The sequence below is a fragment of the Nicotiana tabacum genome, chromosome 24, assembly GCF_000715075.1.
Source record: "Nicotiana tabacum cultivar K326 chromosome 24, ASM71507v2, whole genome shotgun sequence".
Taxonomy (NCBI): Eukaryota; Viridiplantae; Streptophyta; class Magnoliopsida; order Solanales; family Solanaceae; genus Nicotiana; species Nicotiana tabacum.
The window spans coordinates 81,591,249-81,614,404 of record NC_134103.1 but is presented as its reverse complement, the minus strand read 5'-3'; the positions used below and the strand labels follow the sequence as shown (position 1 = coordinate 81,614,404).

Below are 23,156 nucleotides of genomic sequence, written 5' to 3'. Positions count from 1 at the left end.
ATCGAAGTAGATTGCCTTGCCAACTTAGTGGCAAGCATAACCGGAGAAAGAAACGTGACCACCCTCCTCCACTCATCGATAGATCAAATCGAGGTAAGGATTATAAATCTAACTTGGGACTGGCGCAACCGTATTGTTACATTCTTGCAGGACGACATACTCACAAATGATAAAAAGGAAGCCAAAAAGCTCTGGATGCAAGCGGCCAGGTACAACATCATTCACAACAACATATACAGGAGGACGTATGGCGCCCCCCTAGCGAAATTCTTAGGACCTAATCAAACACGACGCGTTCTAGAAGAAGTCCACGAAGTCCACTGCGGGTCTCATTCCGGCAATCGAGCTCTAGTTAGATGTCTCATACGGGCAGGTTACTACTGGCATACTATGAAAAAAGAGGCTGCATACTTCGTGAAAAAATGCGAGCAATGCCAAAAATATGCCCCAATGATCCATCAAGCGAGCGAGCACCTCCATTCGGTCACTTTCCCTTGGCCTTTCATCAAGTGCAGAATGGACATCGTCGGGCCCCTCCCTGTGGGGCGAGGTAACGTACGATTTCTTTTGGTTTTAACTGACTATTTTTTTAAATTGGTAGAAGTAGGAGCATTCGCCCAGGTACACAAACAGGAAGTGATCGCCTTCATATGGAAAAACATTGTGTGCCGCTTCGGCCTCCCCAAAGAGATCAGTTGTGACAATGGACCCTAATTTACTAGAAAAACGGTTGCCGAATTTTTTGAGAAGTGGCATATCAAAAGAATACTCTCCATACCATACCACCCCGTGGGCAACGGGCAACGGGCAAGCAGAATCCTCCAATATATCAATACTGAACATCATGAAGAAAAAGCTTGAGGACGCCAAGGGATTATGACCGGAGCTATTACCAGAAGTGCTTTGGGCCTACCACAGAATGCCAAAGACGAGCACATGAGAGGCGCCCTAGTCATTAGTCTATGGGATTTATGTGGTAATACCAGTCGAATTCGGAGAGCCTAGTTTGCGATACTCCTACAAGAGCGGGCTGAGGAATGATAAAAACAGAAGGCAAGAGCTCGACGAAGCCGAAGAACGGAGAGATGTGGCCTACATAAGGATGATCGCCTAAAAACAGTAGGCAAAACTCTATTATAACAAAAAGGCCAAAATCATACCACTCAAAGTCGGGGACTACGTGCTCAAGGCCAAAACACAAGCAAGTAAAAACCTGCGGGAAGGCAAACTAGGAACAAATTGGGACAGTCCATACAAAATCACGGCAGTAGCAAATAAAGGGTCATTTCAATTAGAAACAATGGAAGGAAAACTACTACAAAACAACTGGAAGGTCGCCCACCTCAAGTACTTCAACTTTTAAGAAAAAATGTCCTCCAAGTCGTACTCTTTTTCCCTCACTTGAGTTTTGTCCCAATTGGGTTTTCTCACGGAGGTTTTTAACGAGGCGACAAGGGGACACTTCAAGTCGAAATACAAACGAAAAAAGGCATCGGACGGTCATTTCATTGCTCACCCTCTCAACACGTCTCCAGGTCGCCCAATGAAGGGACTAGATAGACTGGGACTGGAATTCCAGCCCGAATAACATATAAATTTCTCCAAGAATATGAGCAAAGCACAAATGTATGAAGTTCGCCCATATTTTAGCCAGAGCAACATTGCCTCAATATCTACTCGGCCCCCGGCCACAATCAAGTAAATGACATTCGACCTCGTTCGAATTAACTCACATTCGACCTCATTCCAATTAACTCACATTTGACCTCGTTTGAATTAACTCACATTTGATCTCGCTCGAATTAACTCACATTCGACCTCGCTCGAATTAACTCACATTCGACCTCGCTCGAATTAACTCACATTCGACCTCGTTCGAATTAACTACATTCGACCTCGCTCGAACCAACTTAATATAGGTTACATTCGACCTCGTTCGAATTTATATCTACTAGTCCCCGACCATAACCAAAACTAAATTTTTACGATTGAAGCGACCAAACGGCAAAACAAAAGAAAGAAGTGTGCAAGCCCGAATAGAAAGAAAAGAATCAGATATGAAACAACGAAAATGACATTTCATACTTCAAATATATTTCTTACAAAGGCTAAAGCACATGCCAGCAAAAGTATGTACAAAAGTTACAAGCAAAAGAAAGAAAAACAATTTCGCGCTACCTAACCCAGTAGCACCATCTCCACCCGTCTCTCCACCATCGTCATCGCCGTCGGGGTATTCATCCTCGTACCAGGCATCCTGCTCAATCCCTTCCACGTCTTCCTTATCATCACCAACTTGTGGTGTAGCAGGGTTATAGCCATAAGCAAACCGAGCTTTACGTGCCTTAGTATGTGCATTCTCTAAGTCGGCTTCTAAAACAACCCCTGCCCCCATCAGATCCCCGAATATATCCAGCTGAGCCTCGATGTGAATCCATTCCTCATACAAATACCGGGGAATATCAGGAAAAGCAGAAGTGCGGGATGAGGACGACTGAGCCAATGACTGTGCCTTTTCGACCTCGAGGGCAACAACTCGATCACCAAGGCCCGCAGCCTCTTTTTCTAATTGCCCTATCCGCTCATCAAGCCGCTCATCTCTGAGCCTAGCTGTATCCAAAGCGCAATCCCGTTCCGAACGGAGAACACGGATAGTGTCCTCTAAAGCTTCCGCTTTATGCACAGCTGAAAACCGGGCCGACTCCGCCTTCTCCAAACCCTCCACTTTCTCGGCGACCTCGCCACTCAAAGCGGCCACTCAAAGTTGACACTCCTCCAGCTCGGCACACAATGAGACCACTTGAGCCTGAAGGTCTGCGCATTGAGCCTCGACCCCCTTGCTCACCTCGAGCTCCTCTTATTTGTCCTTCAACGCCCCCTCGAGCTCCCTATATTTTCCGATGACCTTCACCAATTCGTCATCCTTCTCCTTTAGCTCGTTTCGGAGAGCCCGGAAGTTGCTACTGCCACTAAGCCACTGGCAAAGCTCGCGGTGCTTATCACGATACTCGCGATATTTCCGCTCCATCTTGTGGAATATGACCTTACGCCTCTTCTCTCGGCGGTAACTTTCAATCTCCAAGATCACGGTCTGAAAAGAAAGCCAGAGTGAGTAAGAACAAAGCCGGATTCGACATGAAAAACAAATATGGAAATGGAATACCAAACTTACCCTTAGAGCAAGGCCAACTATGCTCTTCCACAAAGTGGAATCCTTCAGTTTCTCGAGGGTCTTACCCTCCACATTGGAACAAAGTGGACCAAGAGAAGGGACCAAGTCCTCCGTATTAACTAATAGATCCCGGTACATAGGGATCCAAATAGTCCGCGTGGTCCCCTCCAATCTCACCTCGAGCCAGGTGAGTCTTTCCCCCATCATCCTAACCCTCTCGACGTCCATGTCGGAGCCGGTCTCATAATCCTCTTCGACTACACTTTTGCCCTTCGTATCAACCCGAGAGAAAGGATCCTCAGCTGGTAAGAGGTCGATGGCTCACCCCCTTGTAAGGCGTCAGAAACTCGTGTTAAAGGCCCTTCAAACCCCGTTTCGGCCTCAGGGAGCAACGTACATCCCTCGGCCCCCAATAATGGCGGAATTATGGGCGGTAGCTCGGCATCATCTCCGAGGTCTATGGTTGTCGTTTCTCTGACGACGAAATCCTCCATCACCGAACTCCGCACGCGGATAGATCCCTCGCCGATATCGACAGATTGCCTCTTGCGGGGAAGCAGATTATCGTCATTCGGCGACGATCCTTCCTCGTTGTCCTCATCAATTAGATGACGCACAGGGGAAGTAGAAACACCCGCTGCAGTAGTCGACGACCGAGCAGGCCTCACCTCAGCAGCAGGAACAGAAACGGTTTTCCTCTTACGGAATGCCAGAGCAGGATCTTTCTGCCTCCTCGAAGACCCTCGGCCTGCAAAAACGATTAGAACGTCAACTCTTAATTAAAGTTGTAATGAACATGCGACCACAAGGTCAGGATGGCATATGTAAAAAGTCACTATATATATGAGTACGGACGGATGAACTCAGCAGTCGCTGAAAGCTTGGGCCAGAACTTCTTGAAAAAGGTCGACCACTCACGAATCCCAACTATGTGAGGCAAGAACTCATTAACCCAATCGTAAATATCCACAACCAAAGAAGGAGGCTCGATCTCGGCTGAATGAGGAAAAGACAGAACGATTAGGCTACGAGCAAAATGAGTACTTAGTAAATATACTTACGGGCATAATTCCACGCCTCAAGAAATCCATTTTTATTTTCCACCACGTCCTCAGCCTTGACGCAGAAGTAATTAAACCAGAATCGACGATTTGCTTTATCATCCATCTTCAGTAATAAGCTCTTACTTCCACGGTGACGAAGGTGCAATATCGTCCCCCTATAGAAACTGGGCACGAAGAGGTGCATCAAGTGGCAAAGAGAGATCCCGCGGCCAGCCAATTCCGCATACTTCGTCAGCATGCAGGTGAGGTTGTAGATATAAGGAGCAAGCTGAGCCGAGCAGACGTCGTAGTAGCGGCAGAATTCCTCCGCCAATGGGAGAAAGGGAAAAGAGTAGCCCACGTAGAACGGATACGCATAGAACATACATGCAATACCCGGGGTGATGAATCTGCATCACATCGCGACCAGCCGGGACTAGATCGATTTTACTGGAATTTTGAACTTCGCCCTGAAATTAGCAATGGCAGCCGCATCCATCTCGGACTCCACAGCCTCAGGGTCATCCTCGGGCAGTTTTGAGAAGTCGATTCTAGCCTTCTCATTACGGGGAATTATTTCCTCTACCGTAGGAAAGCTTTCATCCTCTGCAACAATGGCAGCCCTATCATCATGGGGAGGCATAAGCACCGCCAAGGGAATAGAGTCAAGTACCCCCCAGAACTGGAAGACACTTTAACCATTTTTGTTTGTGAATAGAGGAGATGTAAATGCATAAGAGTCAAGAGTAACAGGAGCCACCAAAATCAGTGAAAGCAAGAATATGAAATAAGGTCAAGAAAACAGGGACTCTGAATGAGAAAGGAAAAAGAAGATATGCAGGTCCAATTTCTAGAATGCAAAGAGTGAATCAAAGGATTGTGTATCCCTATTTATAAGAGTTCAGACATCAATATCGAGAAAGTAAACCGTCATTACCCAGCTCAAGAATCAAAACGGCAGAGGCGCGGGAAACGATACAAGGTATCGAAAAAATGCATAATAATGACGCATGATGACATGACGTCACTCTAAAACAATATGACCCTAGGTTGCGGCTCACGGAAGGCCACGTTTCCACCCAGTCCGAAACGCAACTACTCGACCTGCTCGCCTAAAAAACTTCTCAACCATAACTAACAGTCCGCTCATTGAGGTCGCCCAAGGTCGACATCAATAAGTGGAGGGACTAACTGTATAAGTCAAAATCCGCCTCTGTGGGATTTAACATGGAGCGTTATTATGAAAAGCGGTGTGGCCGAGGTCGACTAGTAGATAACAGGGCTCGTAGCCGAGCAGTCAATAATGACCGAGGTCGAGTATCAAGGGCAGTGCTAACGGCTAGTTTTGTAATATGATATTTAAGAAAATATTTCATTGAATATTCTTTGTATTTATACTTTTAGGGTTGATTGGGGTATGTCCCATATAAATAGAAAAAGAGATAGGGGGAAAGGGCATGTAACATTCTCTCATAAGAGCACTTTTTGAGAAGAGCACTTTCTCTCTAGAAAAGATACAAACAATACTTTTCTAAGAAGATTTGATTATCTATTATTCCACACTTTTCCATCAGATCCGAGAATAGTTCCAATATTATTACATTTGTCTATCACTCATCACTGTCAGAAGGAGGAATCATCCACCTCATTCAATATTTGGTGAATCATTCTCCTTATTTACATGCAATTTATTCTTATTTATTACTTGATATTCTTCCATCATTAATCATCTCGAAACATTCAATATTTGCATTTAATCCTCCACCAACACTGTCCGGTTTTATTTGAGTTGACCAGTTATAAATCTGGAAATATTATTATTAACTAGGTTTAATCCCTTTTTATATAAAATTAATTAATTTAATCAAAGATTTACACTTTTTGGTCAAACAATTACTAATCCACTTGATTAGCGGAACATCAAGTACTAAGGATCAAATACCCAATTAACTACATGTAATGAGCCAATCAATCTTCCATTGGAATCCTACAGAGTTTGCACATATTAAATTGATTTCTTAAAATTTAACCAAAGTTATCGTGTTAACTCTAGCTGCCCCTGACTTAGAAACAATTGATCTTCAAGATTAGGGTGATTAATCACCCATCATTAAGCCCATTCTTTTGTGTTTTAAATCATGATGGAATTCAAAAAGCCGCCAATATTGATGATTCCACAAGTCATTAGTCAAATTGGGATTGCTTAGTATGGCAGCTACTTAAGACAAGATTTTGTCAACGAGAGTACGTAAATAGGATAACTTCACTATCATCCAACTTCCAATTTATTGCATGAACGTCATAAAACTAATTTGTGTAGCGGAAAGAAAAACAAAACTCAAGTTACTTATGTATCACATTAGATAAAGTATGATGAAAAATGCCCAACTCCCGACTATGCCATTCTTGGCGACAGTAATCGCCGACGAGAAGGTGACGGCCACTTAACATAATATATAGTTTCAGTGCACTATAGTTATATTTAAAAATAGTTATATTTAAAAAGAAGTCTCAAAATGCAAGTCGGGAAAACAATCTGACACTAAAATTAAAAGTTCATCAGAACAGTGCATAAAAAATAAATAAAGAAACAAGAATTGAAGTCTTTCTGTACTTGATTGCTTGAGCTTATGATCAAGAACTTGAACGTGTTTGAGTATAAATACAGTTACCTCCTTTTTTACAAAATCTGAAATTAAAAAATTCACAAAGTGGAATTGCTTTAAGAACTGTAAATATCTTTACATAACAAACAATGATCAGAAATCAATCTCCCTATAATACTTCCTTGTTCAATTTTCATACTACTACTCTGCCTATTCCAAAGGTGCACACCATAAGTTTTTCCACTGAGTTGTAGCAATTTGGCTTCTATCCATCTTGACTGACTTCTAGAATTAAACTTCATAAAAAATCCAGCTATTCTAATCCAATCAACTGGATAAAAAGCAATTGGTGGTAAGACAGTAAAGTTAAACTCATCTCTATTTGTGGAGATCATCAACTTTTCTACTACTCTTGAAACCAAATATGGTCCATTTTGTCCCCACTTATTCCCATTAAAAGAAAAGGCAAATTCCTCCATAAACTTATAAAGAAGTGGATGTTCTTTATCAAAAATCAACACTGCATTATTCAATCTTGTCCACTTCCCATTTGCACCTATGCTTTGTGCACCAATTGAATTCCTCAATCTTGAAACATCTTTCAAGATTATAAAATCTGTGTCCAGATAAACACCGCCATATTTGTACAAAACCGCTAACCTAATCAAATTGGATAAATTCTGAGCCAATGGAATTTCACCGGGGTCTTTTTTACCGTTCTTGAGGTCATCAAACCAAGATTCAACTGGCGTGTCGTTGAATAAAAAAGATAACTCTGGTGTCACAGCGAGAACTTTATACCCCAACTGAATTAAGGGTCTCAAGATTTTAACACCACGAGATGTATCCAAAGTTTGTGACAAAATTATCAAACACCCTTTTGGATGGGCTTTGAATAGAGTCTCTAAAGCAAAAAATTCCCTTCTCCCAAAAGAACTAGCAGGAGAAATCCATGTCATGAAAAATTGAACTGAACAACTTCTTGTAATTAGGAAGTTGTTTACTCTGCTATTGAATTGACTTGACAATCTTGTTGACTTCAATATGCTAAATTCAGGCAACTTTTTTCTGAACCAAGAAATTCTTTCTTCTTCTGTGAGATTATAAGGAGCAACCAAATTCACATGATCTTCTTCTTCTTGTTCTTGTTCTTGTTCTTCTTCTTTGATAATATATGATGGTTCATTAATTTCCTCCTTTTTGTAAAACAAAGGTTTGTGTACAAAAGTTGACTTGAGTGGCTGCTGAGAATTGGTTTTTGATACAAAAACAACAGAATGGGATATTGAAAGATTAGATATGAGATTATCAGAAAAGCTGATAATACAAACAATCAAAGCAAAAGAAAGAATAGAGAAAAGATGAAACTTTTTTGTTCTACTAATTCTGTAGTAGTCAAACATCTTCACCATTGGTATAGTACTAAATTTTCTATGGTGCTATTAAAAGGTGATGTAACATATTAAGAAGGAGAAAGAAGAAATTAAAGATAGGAGAAGAATGAAGGTTTGAATTTGTACAAGGAAGTTTATAGTTGTACAAATTTGAACACTTCAAATGTTATTTTTGGTAAAGTTAATAGTACAATAGCTTAGGGAAGACTTATGGCTGCTGTTTGGAAGGGGATGTATAAGGAAATGAGAAGAATGTTGACTTGTAGAAAAAACATATTTTTTTTGGTTTATTTTATTGAGAAATTAAGATATCTTTTACATACAAGAGGAATAATAAGGAAGAATTAAAAAAAGGTAATATCATGAGGCCAAGTTAATTATAGAAGTCGCCTCTTTTATTTGGGTCGATAATTGCTAGTAAAGAAAGTTCAATAAATACTAATACTATACTAGTAATCTATATCTATCTATCTATATATATATATATTTATATCTATACTATATTAAAAGTATGAATGTCCTTAGTGAAATATCGTTAGCCTTTTTTACCCTTCAAAAATAGATTTCACATTGGAAAAAATTATAATTATAATTTAATTATTTTCCTAATATTTAGAACTTTAAATTAGTTGATTTTTTCCTTATTAGAACTATGTAAAAATTCCTAATATTTAGGAATCCGATATTGAGTTAGATTTTACTTAGATAATTTTTCTGTATTTAATGTAACTATTTTCCTTACATATAACCCTTCCATGTTTCCAAGTTTTTACACGTTAGGAATTGTAATGAATTGCAAAGTTTTTGTCTTTGTGCATGTTTTCAAATTCTAATTCTTTGTCCATTTCTTTTTTGGACATGTGAGTAGCAAAAATTCTAATTTTTCATATGTAGACAAAGTGTTTAAGGTGACTTATACATTTTTATACTTAATATAAGCACTTTAATTAATAATGATAGATAGCACGTACGTCATCTTATATATTAAATATCATTGTCATTAATTATTTTATTGAAAATTCAAAAATTAAGTGAAAGTTTTGTCATAACAGGAATTGTTAATATTTAGAATTCAAAATTGAATAATATTTTAATTCATATTAATTATTGTTTTTACTTAAATTGCATAAAATAACTATAACTCCTTAGTTTAATTCATGTTCAAAGAAGAAAACTCGAAATTTTAATTTCAAATTCCTATTTATCAAGATCTAATATCAACTAAATAATGTATATGAACGAACAAAGTTACACCGATTTTGACAATTTTATTTTGAATTAAGGAGTAATCAAAATATCAAGGTATATTTTCTTCTACATCTAATGATAAATTCAAATAAAATTACTATATTGTCAATTCAAACGAGAGAAATGAGTTTGAATATAATGATAAACAAGTAAAAAAAACGATAAAGTCCACAAGGAATAAGTAAGAACTATTTGTTACTAAAATTGATAATATAAGTATGTGCTCCTTCTTTATTCAATGATATTTTAGGTTCTAAAACTTTGTGTCTTTTGCTTTGTAAATATATACGACTTTTAAATCTCTAGATGTTACTGACATTAGTGCTAAAAATATCTCAAAATTCATAATTATATTAGTTAATAATCAAAAACACAAAAGGGATATTGCATTTTTTAAAAGAAAAACACAACACTGTTTTTGATCCTTGATTTGAAGAAATACTTGAGGAAAAATTAAGTATGTGTTGTATATTAAGATGAAGCAAGGAAAAATATATAATTATATTCTGACAAATAACACTTGTATATGATTATATAACAATTAACGATTGAAAAATGTTATTTGTGAAAGTTAAATTTTTAATTATTCTTCACTTTTACGCGCCTAAAAGAGAGAGTATATATATATCCATGCTCTTTAACACATCGACGTCCAGAGTTTATCAATTATCAAATAGCCAACTTCAGAGGGTAGCTAAGACTACAAATTGTTTAGGATTTATTTTTTAACATACGCTCCATAGTTTTTGCTAAGTAGCAAAGTCCTTTTAGAATCCATTAATAATAAGTAACTTCATTACAATCTTAACCTCCTACTTCTATAAAAAAAAATATATACATGGTTATGTACCTGGATAGAAAAAGAAAGCTCACTCCAAAACAAAAAGGAGTTAATAAAAATTATAGCGATTGAATAATATCTTTTGCGATAATAATTTAATATTTTATTAGATTTAATCTTATAACTCAAACACAAATTTTAATATTTATTTAACTTTATAATTTTATATTCATTAAGATAAGGTACACGCGCAACGCGCGTATCCTAAAACTAGTTTATATTAAAAGCACGAAGGCCCTTAGCGAAATGTCATTCACCCTTTTTACCCCTTTAACATGGAGTTCACACTGAACAAAATAGTTATTAATATATTATTTTCCTAATATTTGGACTTTTCACATTAATTTAAAGTTTGACTATGAAATCTTTCCTTATTTGAGTTAGGTAAATACTCCTAATACTTAATAGGAATTATATATAAGATTCTTTCCTTATTTAAATTAATGTTTTTAAAAGAATTATTAGTTGAGTTTTTCGATATCTTCTAAAACAATAGTAATTAGATGACTTTAGAAGTCGTTATCCAAGTTTTGAGAATTTGTTTTTAATGGGAAACAAAACGTGTAGGCTTGTGAAAGAAATAAAAAAAATATACTATAATAGTTATTTATTTACTTAAACAACATAGTAGGTAGCATTTCAAAAATATTGTGAATTTCTGAAAATAATTGCAACTCCTATGTTGGCTGTACCTTTTTAATTAAGCAAGAAAATAATAAAGTTCTAGCCAATTTTTTTTATTAATTTGACCCAAAAATAAAAATACATAATTAAAATAGATAGTTATTTGCATCTAAACAATAACAAATAATACACAATTGGCACTTTATTATTTTAGCTAAAACTATTTTTATCTAGCTAATGTTTTTATAAATTTGACTCGAAAAGATAAAATATACAATTGGATCAAATAGATATTATACCTAAAGAAGAAATTAAAAATACAAAATTGGATAAAGTATACGTTTGTAATTTTGTATATTAACATGAAGCAAGAAAAATACATAATTATATTGTAATAAATAAAGAATTATATTAACGATTGAGAAATATTACATTTTATCAAAGTTATTTTTTAAAAAAAATTCACTTTCACGCGCCTAAAGGAGAGTGTATGTATCTACGCTCTTTACCACGTTAACGTCCAGGAGTAACAACAATCAAATAGTCAATTTTGGCTGTACTTAAGGCTACAATTTATTTAGGGGTGTAACTGATTTCGTGCAAAGTTTAGAGAATTTTTTTAACAATGCCTCCATATTTTTGGCACATAGATTAACATGGTCCTTTTAGAATCCATAAACGGTAATTAATCTATTACAATCTTAGACTTTTACTTCCATAAAAGAAAATATCGGATGATAGTTAAGTGCTTGGACAACGAAAGAAAACTCATTCCAAAATGAAGAAATAGTAGATTAATCAAAATGTAGCAGTTAAATAATACCTTTTGCAATAATAATTTAGTATTTTCTAATATGTTAAAAACAATTGATATGATATTTCTTATTGATCATATAAATAGAACAATTGTATTTTGGTCTTGAGAGTTTCTTTCTTCGTTGAAGTTAGCTAATTAGGATCAATATTTTTTAGAAACTTAATCTTTTGTTAATTTTTATTTTATAACTCAAACACAAATTTTAATATAATAACTATACAATTTTCTAAAAATTTGTATTCGTTGAGATAAGGTACACGCGCAACGCGCATATCCTAAAACTAGTGTTTAAATATATAAATAAGGTTTAATTGACCTTTTGATTATATAAATTGTTTTAAAAAATTGCCGCTTTTATATATATTTTAAAAAATTATTACGAAAGAATTTAAGTTATATAAACTGATTGTGTAAAGATTTTTTATACCATTATTAAATTTTAACTCGTAATAGCATGTTAATTATTATTTTTATTAGATTAACAATTAATGTCATAGAGATTTACCTTAATTAACTTAAAAGTGATCTAATTTTGTATATATTCTTTACACCATCTGTGTATCAAACTTAGACTCGTCCGTAAATTTTAGCAAACCACTAAACGTATTATCAAGAAATTGGAATAGTTATTCCTACTACGGTATTGATTTAAAGTGCGAAAAGAAAAATTATTTTTGCCTAAGTTCTCATTTTGTTGTCCAATTTAGGAGAATAATATATGGAGTTTAGTTATTACAACAGACACTATTATTTTTCCCTTCCATAGTTAGAAGAGGCAAGAATTTAATTTAGTCCATCCATTGCAAGTCAAGAATTAGAGGCTACTTGTGTATAAAATAATTGTTGACAACTGAATGATTTGGAAGGATAAGAAGAGATTTTGTCTTCAGAAATTTTCTAATTGGGTTGATTATAAAATTAATAAGACTAGAATGTGCTTTTCTTTTATCTAAATATAATTCTTCTTTTTTCAGAAAAAAAGATAATGATATCATACAGCTAAGCCACAAGTCTGGCATAGCAAATGTCAAATGTCAAATTACAAATTTAATCATTGTGAAGCAGCTTATCTTCTATAGTTTTCTAGGTTAATATTTATAGTCACTTGTCCTAAACATCATTAAAAGCAATCATTTCATTTTCTCAAGAAAAGAAAAACGTTTAATTTTTTTTTTAATTTTCTCTCTTTTGCTAACCAAAATTCCAAGTGATTGCGGAAAAATAAAACATCACCGTTAATGATCCATACTTGAACGAAAGATGGGTACTCCTATTTCTTTGTGTAGAGAAAAGCTTATCTTGGTATTCCCATACATGACTAATTATCAGAATCAAAATTCGACTAGATAAATTTACATTTTTATAAAATCAGATAATGGACTATAAGTTATAGTTTTTGTTGTATCAAAATAGCGAGAGTATATATACATCTAAGCTACTAATTCAAAGTTCACTTCGTTTGACCTTTCAAAAGCAGAAAATGACAAATATTGTTGAATTAAATATTAATAACAAACAAATAGGAACAAATTCTGGGCCTAAGCTGAAAAGGGGAAAAGAAAGGAAAAATGATATTGTATGGCCGTTATAAAAATAATAATAATAATAATTTTTATATATATATATATATTGTATACATTATATATAATATTTATATAAATTTTATATATTTTTTGGCTGTCGGATATAAATAATTTCTGACGCGGAATAAAAGCGTAAGAAGCGCAAAAGAAAAATCTATGATAGTTAAGCATTTCCAATAGGAAAGCTCTAGCCGTATAGGAGGTTGTCCAATTAAATCAACTTGAATTTATTTCTGCCATTTTCGAACACCCTGGAATTTTGCAAACAATAATTATTTTCAATAATTATGGAGTTCATGGATTTACCTAGGTCAATTAATGGACTAATCAATAAAAGATTTTTTATCTTCGGCCAGTTTCAGTCATGAGATGACTTTTTTCATACTCTTTTCATTTACAATCTCTCTCTATTCATTGCTTTCTCTGTGGGTCGAGCCTTCTTTCAGTCGCCCTTTACATCTAAGTCAGTTGAGCTATTTCGGCTCCTAGACCAGTTTTGATCTTTCAATAAATACCCTCAAGTTTATTACACTATCATAAATCAATTGATATATGTACCTAGTATTGAAGGATAAAGTGGAAACATTGGAATTCCTCAATAATTAATTAGGGATCTTAAGTTCGAACTTCGAGAACATTTTTTCTCTTTAGACCTACTCAACGAAAATTCAAATTAATTGGACTTACAATATTCATATACCGTATGAATAAATCGAAGAAAAAAAATCAATAGAATATGTGTATCATTATTTATTTCTTGTTAACTAAAAGATCCAAATAGCGCCTTATTCTTCTAGTTAGTTGGGAACCAGCACAAAGAAAGTCTATCATTACTGAGTATCTTATTAACTATTTGCCATAAATAATTAGTTTGTTCTTATTAAGCTAAGTGCTCCAGGAGTCGCCCACTTGTGCAATTCATCTCTTTACAAAAATGTAATTAAGGAAAAGACGTGCATTAATTGAGCCTTTAATTTGCCATGCCCTTCAATTAATGTACCTTCTAATACTTTCCATTAATCTATCTTACATTATTTCCATATTATTAATGCAAGGTTTTCGTGTATGTTTAATATAATTAATTCTTTTCCGCAAACTAATTTAGCAAAGGATTCACTAGAATCAATGAAAAAAAACTGACACTTGTAAAAATTGGAATGATAATGGTGCAGCAACGAAACAAAAGAATTTATATTTTTATCGTGTGTGTATGAGCAAATATATTAATATCGTTGTATGATTGTATTACCCTTTATAAGTAAAGAAGATATTCTTCTCTGACAATTTATATCACATTATTGTGTAAATATAGGGCACCATCCTAAGCACTCATAGCGCGTCATATCATTACCATCATTTCCTACATTAGCTTTGGTATTATGCATTTCTGACTTTCTGGGCGGGCGTCGGTCGGTTCGGTTTTTTCGATTTTTGGTTTGTGATTTTAATAACCAAAATCGAACCAAAGTATTTCCGGTACGGTTCGATTATTTTTTGGTGCGATTATTTTCGGTTCGATTTTTCGGTTTTAAGCTTGTCAAATTGAGGTTCTTTCTCAAACAAAAAATGAACATCAGACAAAATCTTATAAAGTTTTTGACGCTCAGAGCATGTGCTTGGCAAACTGGCCTACTGTAATATGTTTATTTAGGTAATTTACTGTAATATTTATAGCATGAAATTTTGTAAAGAAATAATAAATGTGCACTTTAATACTAAGACTATATTCTCATTGTATTTACCTTATCATTTTAATTTCTGCAGGGAAAAAATTAAATCTAAGAGAATTAAACTCTCCCACTTCTTTATTCATGAACTGGATACTACTTTTTCATATTGTTTATTTACAAAATTTTCTAATATATGACCACAAATATCAAAGGAAAGTAATTAAGTTAAAATAGTTCAAATTTCAAAAGGGATGAGAATGGGTGAATAAAAGGAAGGAAATTTCTCGATTTGCCATTATGATTATGAGAGCATTTTGCTTTGTTACTAAACAGGTGTTACTTCAATTTAGCTCCAGGTAGTTACTTCATAAATCTAAGTTCCGAAGAAAAAAAGGATTTGCTTTAATACTTAACCAAAGAAAACGACAAACCTAGCATGTATACAGTAAACAAAAAAATTACTCTAAATTGGAAAAAGGCCCAAAAATGACCTTGTGGTATTCGAAATGGATCAATTATAACCCCCGTTTAAATTTAATTCAAAAATGATCATGCCGTTATAAAATGGGTCTAATAATGCCCTTGTGTTATTCAAAATGGATCAATAATGCCCTGGATTTTTTTTTATTTAAAAAATACTTTTAAAAACTGAAAAAAAATATATTCTGTAAAGACTAGAAAAAGAAAGGAATTTGCAAAATATATATTTTTAAGTCTTTTCAGTTTTTTTAAAGTATTTATTTTGTAAAAACTGAAAAAAAAAAAAAAAAAAAACTGGAAATTTATTGAAAAAAAAATTTTAAAAACTGGAAATTTATTTTAAACAAAACCGACATATGAATATTTAAAAACCGACTAAACCGACATAATCGTACCGTGCCGAACCGATTTTTAGGTTTTTTTTTAATAAAACCGTATGTTTTTATATAAATCTATAACTGTACCGATAATTATGGTAGATTTTTTATTTTATAAAAATAAACCGAAAAAATATTGAACCGTCAAATTGAAAAAAAAAGATTTTGCAAAATATTTTTATTTTTTAAAAACTAATGCATATGTAGTCCACTGCTTTAGGAGAGTTTTTTTTTCCAGTTTTTTAATTTTTTTTTTTTTCAGTTTTTACAAAACAAATACTTTAAAAAAACTGAAAAGACTTCAAAATATATATTTTGCAAATTCCTTTCTTTTTCTAGTTTTTACAGAATATATATTTTTCAGTTTTTAAAAGTATTTTTTAAAAAAAAATAATTTCTAGGGCATTATTGATCCATTTTGAATAACACAAGGGCATTATTAGACCCATTTATAACGGCAGGGTCATTTTTGGATTCCAATTTAAACGGAGGTTATAATTGATCCATTTCGAATACCACAAGGTCATTTTTGGGCATTTTCCCCTCTAAATTCTAAAGGGCTAATTTTTGAAAGTGGGACTTTGGGGATTGGGCTTCGGCATTTATAATAAGTGAATAAGTGATTGGGCCTATATTAAACATGTTAACTGAAGAGGAGCCTAGAGGCTATAGGACCCATACTTAGAAACTTCGATTTTTTGGTTAAACCGAAAAATCGAGGCACTAAAATCGAACACCGAATCGAATACCGAACTTTTTAAAAACATAAACCGAAAAAACCAAAGTTGTCGGTTCGAACGATTTTTCCGGTCCGGTCGATCTTATGCCCACCCCTACCCACCATCGCTATCGCCTATCGCTTATATTGGAACAAGGTTCTGTTATTACGAGAAAGAGGCAAACTCAAAAGTAAAGAACATTAAATTTTAACGTGGAAAACCTTTCAAATCGAAGGTAAAAGCCACGAGATCACAAAGATCCAAAAAGCTCCAATGTATCAATAAGAGGGTTATAAAATAAGAATAAAAATAGAACCCAATTGCAAATAGAAATGAAAACCAAAAAAGAATAAGATTAGATCATTGGATTTTTGGTTGGAGAACATGAACATGAGTCTAATAGGTTCTTCTCTAATATCTAGTGTTATCAAAGGCGAAATGCACTAAAGCGTAAATAGAGAGTGGGTTATAATGGAAAGAAGGTTGAAGGGAAAAGTAAAGAATGAGTTGCAATAGGCAATATCAATTCTTAAATGAGCTTAAGAGTAGCAAAAGAATTTAAGTATCATCCTAGATGTGCAAGAATGGGAATTACTCATTTGAGCTTTGCAGGAGATTTATTACTCTTTGCCAGAGGTGATTTATCTTCAGCAACTGCATTACACTAGTGTTTCATTAAATTTTCTAATGCTTCAGGAATATTAAGTAAACTTAGGTAAAACTTGGGTATGATGTTCAAGAATTATGCTAGGCCAAAAGCTAAATTTGCAATGTGGTTACAACTATAAGGTAAGCTACTGACAGCTGATAGATTGAACAAATGGGGTTTGAAAATAGATTTATGTCACACTCATGATATCGAACATAGAAGATAATTATTCTTAATTACCAAACATATTGCAGGTATCTAGTTGGAACTCTCAAAACCAGCAAACTAATATGTAACTAGGATACCAATAGTAAAATTTCGAACTGAGTATTAAATAACCTTCCTTCCCAGCTACTCCTAACTCTCTCTTACATGAGAAGGTTAACATAATGGCTACTCTAAGATCTAAGGAGGGGCCAATACATTCTTGCCATGAGTTAAAATGGGACTGCCCATGTCGCTCACTTAGTATTTCCAAGGTTAGCAGAGAGGGGAAATTTACAAATAACAAAGAATATGTGCACCTTTAAATATTACAATGGAATAACACGTCGCAGCACTTATCTTGGTATCATCTCGGTTACACTCTGATAGCTATGGAACTCTGTTGTTGAAAATTGATTGATGGATTTTACGCCTTCCTTTCCATTGGAGGATGAAGTCAGGAAACTACCATAACTCGATTGTTTAGAGCTATGTGGTCTATAGACTCCTGGCTCAGTTAACAACTTCTCGTTTAGCTTGACATCTTTAGACAGCATTTCCATTACTTGTTTCATGTTAGGTCTATGGTTATAAGCAGCTTGGATACAAAAAAGAGCAACTTTAATGAAGCGTAGAACTTCAGCCTCGGGATACTCTGTCAGCTCCGGATCAACAAGATCTAGAAGCTTCCCTTCTTCTCTAAGTTTCCATGCCTGCAGAAGTTTAAAACCGTCAAGAAATCAGTATAGAGGAGATGATCTCTTTGTATAATTGTAGTGGCAGGCCAGATGCTGTGTATTCAATACTACGTGAGGAATTAATACTTTTCACATCCCTTTAAGATTCAAACTCTGTAAAGGGTTTGAGTTAATGTAGGTTGATGACGGGCTAAATGAATACATAAATTTGTATAGCCGACCCCAGCTAGTTTGTGATTGATGATTAATTGATTGATATTGTGTCCTTTAAGATCCAAAGAACTTGTAAATGGTCCAGCAAATGCACGACCTTCGGACAAACATCACACAAGAAAGGAAACTCTGTGCATCTTCAACTTTCTTCTTTATTTTTTAGTAAGATGCATTAGGAAAGCAATTTGCTTTTCTAAACATGATATCAACAGATTCTTGGAATTGCAGTGAGCACATCAAGTGAACGATTAGTTAAAACACAGAACCATGAACTTGAACTCACAATTTTCTGATGGCCTGGATTTGACCCAACATAAAGGGCAGCCCAGTGCACTAAGCTCCTGCTATGCGTGGGGTCCAGGGAAGGGCCGGACCACAAGGGTCTATTGTACGCAGCCTTACCCTGCATCTCTACAAGAAGCTGTTTCCACGGCTCGAACCCGTAACATCCTGGCCATATGGCAGTAACTTTACCGGTTACGCAAGGCTCCCCTTTAGGAGTTGATCCAACATATAGTAAAATAAAGCTATGAACTATGTCTACTTAAACTTAGGAAAGTAGAAGAAAGTCATTTGATGCCAACTAGCAATTTTTGTGACTTGCATCGAAATATTTATTGCTCTTGATGAAACCTACCCATTCGACCAGTACCAAGAGATCTTCTCCAAATGCTGCGTTACTGCTGCTTCTGCCACTTATAATTTCAAGTACAAGAACCCCGAAACTGTAGACATCAGCCTTTTTCGTGAGCTGTCCTAACAAGGCATACTCGGGAGCAAGATATCCTCTGCAAAAAAAGGAGATCATTGGCAGTAAGAACACAAGAAAGGACGACGTCATGCAGAAAAACAAATAGATACAGTGCAGAATTGCTTGTGCTCTATTAAAAAATTCAATGTACACTCACATTGTTCCAGCCACTCGAGTACTAACATGAGTGATATTATCAGGAAAAAGCTTCGCGAGGCCAAAATCTCCAATTTTAGGATGTAGATTTTCATCAATAAGGACATTACTAGCCTTAATATCTCGGTGAACAATTGGTGGTTCCGCATCCTCGTGAAGAAATGCTAGACCAGATGCTGTACCCAAACATATAGCAGCTCTCTTGGGCCAATCTAGGGGAACGCGTTTACCTTTCGAACCTGCAATGACAATCATACATGGTGCTTAGAAATGCACTTAGATGACACTCCTTTCAATACTAAAAGCAGATGATCTCAGAGACGTTGGTTAACAGAATTATCAAAACCTAAAAGCACATTCTATAAGATACGTGTAATATTCTTTTAAATTCTCCTCCCATTCAACCTTTCCCATTGCTAAAGAAGGAAAAGAACCATAAACATGGGCCTTATTTTATCGGATTACTCATGCACATTAGCTAAAGCAGACTACTGCAGACTCGTTCGCTACTGTCTATATATGTTCTTTTGGTTCAAATGAATATTTAACTTTGTGAAAAGTACCAAGTAAAGCACTGGCAAGGCTGTTATTCTCCAAGTATTCATACACCAGTATTCTATTGCCACCCTCTATGCAACAACCAATCAACTGAACAAGATTTGGATGTCGGGTATTTGAGATCATAGTAATCTCTGTCAACAATTCACTCGTCCCTTGTTTTGATTCAGCAGAAAGACATTTGATAGCTACAGGCCTTCCATCCCTCAAAACCCCCTGCAATCAAACAATCAAGTTGCTTAAGTACGCCAACTAAAGTTGGCTAAAGGAAGAAAAGTTTAGTTACTCATCTTCTCTCTGTCTTTACATTATAAAGGCATTATTTGTGTAGAAAACTGTAAGCACTAAAAGATTGATACAAGTCTCACCTTATAGACAACTCCAAAACCACCTCCTCCTATTTTGTTCGATGGATGGAAATGCTCCGTTGCGGATCTCAATGAGTTATAACTAAACAGCCTCACATTGTTGGTTGCAAGCTCTAATCCTTCATCGTAAAAGAAGGAAAGTATGTTAACTCTTGGAAGATTAAATTGGAAACAAAAATAAGCAAAAGAATAAGAGAACACGTCTGAAGAATCTTGAGCAAGTACTCAAACAAGTTAACTCCCTTACAGTTCATACCATACAAAATTTTTGGTTGCACAAACAGGTATTTACGAGGCATTACTTCTAGTCCTCTCTATTCTAGAGGAAGTAATCAAACATGTAAATATTCAGTTAGATAGTCATCCAAGTTAGAATAAATAAGCTACTTGTAGCATAGACATGAGAATGGCCTTAAAGTTGGCATCAGTTCTGAAATATTAAACTTATTGGATTGAATTAAGCTCATATCATCATGATATTAGGGACAAAAAGAAGATCACCATATCTAGTTTCTTTGCTGGTATCCTACATGTGCCTCAATCTATATTGGATTTAAATAATACACACTGACAATCTATAATGGCTTTTCCTGACCGAGGGTCTATTGGAAACAACCTCTCCACCTCCACAAGGTAGGGGTAAGGTCTGCGTAGACACTACACTCCTCAGACCTCACTCGTGCTATTTCACTGGGTTTTTTGTTGTTGTGCACTAACAATGTAAAACGATTTTTACTTTACCAATGTAGCTTTACGTGTCGTAACAGATCATTTACCATGCTTTGCAGGTTATCAGTCCATGTTTGCTATTAAAAAAAAGTTACTGAAATTGACTTTTAAATAACCTAAAAAGAAGGAGATATGTTTTCTAATGGTATACATAGAAGTTAAGTTTCAACTTTCAAGCTCTGTTACAAATCCAGAGGTTCAAATAACATCAATTTTCATTCTCATCAACGAATTGACAGGCATCAAGGGTTTTCCAGCTTCATCTCACAGTTCACTTAGAATAAGTTTTACATGAAACAAAAATACTCCGTATTAACCACGCATTAAAAAAATGAGGCAGGAGCTACAACAATTGCTAAATTCCGAAAGATACCAAACGATTCATGTTAAGGAATAAGGATTAATACTCTCTCTGTTTTAATTTGTTTGAACCTTTTCGGAGTTTGAAGGTCAAATTGATTAATTTTAAACGTGAATTTGGACATAAATTCTTTAAGTTTCTTGAAATATACTATTTAATTAGAAACTATATAAAAAGTCATCATGCTCATTAAGTCTGTCGCTTGTCATAAAAGAAAATCTTGGAAACAATACAGAGGGAATTGATGTTACCTTGTACTTGAGTTTCTCTGTTGTCCTTACACTGCAGAATAGAACGAAAACAACAAAAACCCATTGCTGAAAAGTTTCAAACTTTTCAACACTAAACTGCCTCTTCAATCCAGATAACACCTATCTGCGCGAATACCCAAACTAAAAGAAGAAGAGGAAGAAGAAGAAGAAGACAGGGAGAAACACAAGAATTAACTAGTGGGTTATTTTAACTGGGGTCAAGCACGACATATAAGTTATACGAGTTTACTATAATTTGAGAGATAACAAACGGCGTATGTTGTATATCGTATATCGTATATCGTATATATGTAGGGAGTATAAGGAAGTGTGTAATGATATTTCTAGCTCTTAACTCCTAAGAGGGGGAACTATGTAGAGAGGCAGAGAGTGCGTGTGGTTGGTTGGTTAATTGCCAACAAAGGTGGGAAAAGGAAGGAAGAGAGAAGTAGCAGTTGATGTTCACTTTCTGTCTGTCATCTGTGAATGCCTGTGATAGACATATTTTGTTGGAAAAAAATATTTTATTTTCAACTGTGCTTGTTTTGTTAGCAAGTTTGACAAAAAAGTTGAAAACTAGAAGGAGTTGAAGCTTGAGTCCGAAAAATCAACTTCTTTGCCCAAAAAAAAAAAAAAAAAAAAAGTAACTCTTCTTATCAAACAAACGAACTAGTATGTCAAAGTTGAGTCCAAAAGTTGAAAACATACTTTGCAATTAATAGGGGTTATTGAATTTTATCCTTAATTAATACTAATTTCGAGTTCTTATTCTTGCAAATTGGAATAAAGAATCTTTTGCCTTTTTTTATTAATATACATACATTATTTGAATCTGAATTAGTTAAATCAATAAATTTCGAATACTAAATAGTAAATACTATATTCGGTCGACTTTAAGTGATTTTTTGGTATTTTTTGTGGTCCACAATATTTAATTTTTTTAGATATCGAGAATAAATTAATTTCTTCTTTTCAAAGTTCCCTTTGAAGTAAAGAGCCTAGGAATAGTTAGTGTGTTATATTTTCAATGAGCAAATTAAGGTTAGGGATTTTTTCTTTCCTATACACTATATGAAACATTAATACCAAAATTGTCTCAATTTTGGAGTTAACCCGACCTAAACACGTTTTAGCTACAAAAAATATACATTCGTTTAAAATAGACTCCTTTCTTTGGTAAACTTCCTTTTTTAGACGCAATATTTTCAGTTAAAAAATTTAGACGCAATCATCGCCCCATAAATTCTTCAGAATCCTTCTTTTACGCAGATTTCCTTTGGTTTTCCATAAACAAGGCAACAAATTCAAAAATAATTTTTTTTTGAAGAAAACAATTGTAGATTAACGTGAAGTATTGACCATCAGCTTTGAACATATAGCTACATTCTAAAGTTTTCATAGGATTGCATAATTATTTTCTCTACAATTGAATTAAATTTGGCGATATAATATCAAAATTGGCAATAATGCCTCAGCTCAATGGTCGGCGGAAAAGTTTTGGGAGATACGTAGATTTTGATGTTGACGGAATTATAGTCAATGAATATTCAAATTATAGTTAATTGAATGCCGCAATTGCAGAGCACCTAATGATCGACACTTCTGTAAAAATCACCGAGATTAAATACACAGTCAACGAACGTT

At 34.7% G+C, this 23,156-nt stretch overlaps 2 protein-coding genes across 2 annotated transcripts; both read right to left on the bottom strand.

The window, feature by feature from the left end:
• Window positions 1–6,910: 6,910 nt before the first annotated feature.
• On the bottom strand, window positions 6,911–8,439 carry LOC107759048 (uncharacterized). The gene has a single exon (XM_016576917.2). It carries the CDS (start codon window positions 8,231–8,233, stop codon window positions 6,938–6,940), a length of 1,296 nt encoding a protein of 431 aa, XP_016432403.2. The 5' UTR covers window positions 8,234–8,439; the 3' UTR covers window positions 6,911–6,937.
• Window positions 8,440–17,498: 9,059 nt separating this feature from the next.
• Window positions 17,499–21,983, bottom strand: LOC107759047 (cold-responsive protein kinase 1-like). Its single transcript, XM_016576916.2, has 6 exons — window positions 21,513–21,983; window positions 20,172–20,290; window positions 19,809–20,019; window positions 19,247–19,484; window positions 18,976–19,126; window positions 17,499–18,140 (listed from the first exon to the last, which is right to left on the bottom strand). Exons 1-6 carry the CDS (start codon window positions 21,574–21,576, stop codon window positions 17,784–17,786), a joined length of 1,140 nt encoding a protein of 379 aa, XP_016432402.1. The 5' UTR covers window positions 21,577–21,983; the 3' UTR covers window positions 17,499–17,783.
• Window positions 21,984–23,156: the final 1,173 nt, after the last annotated feature.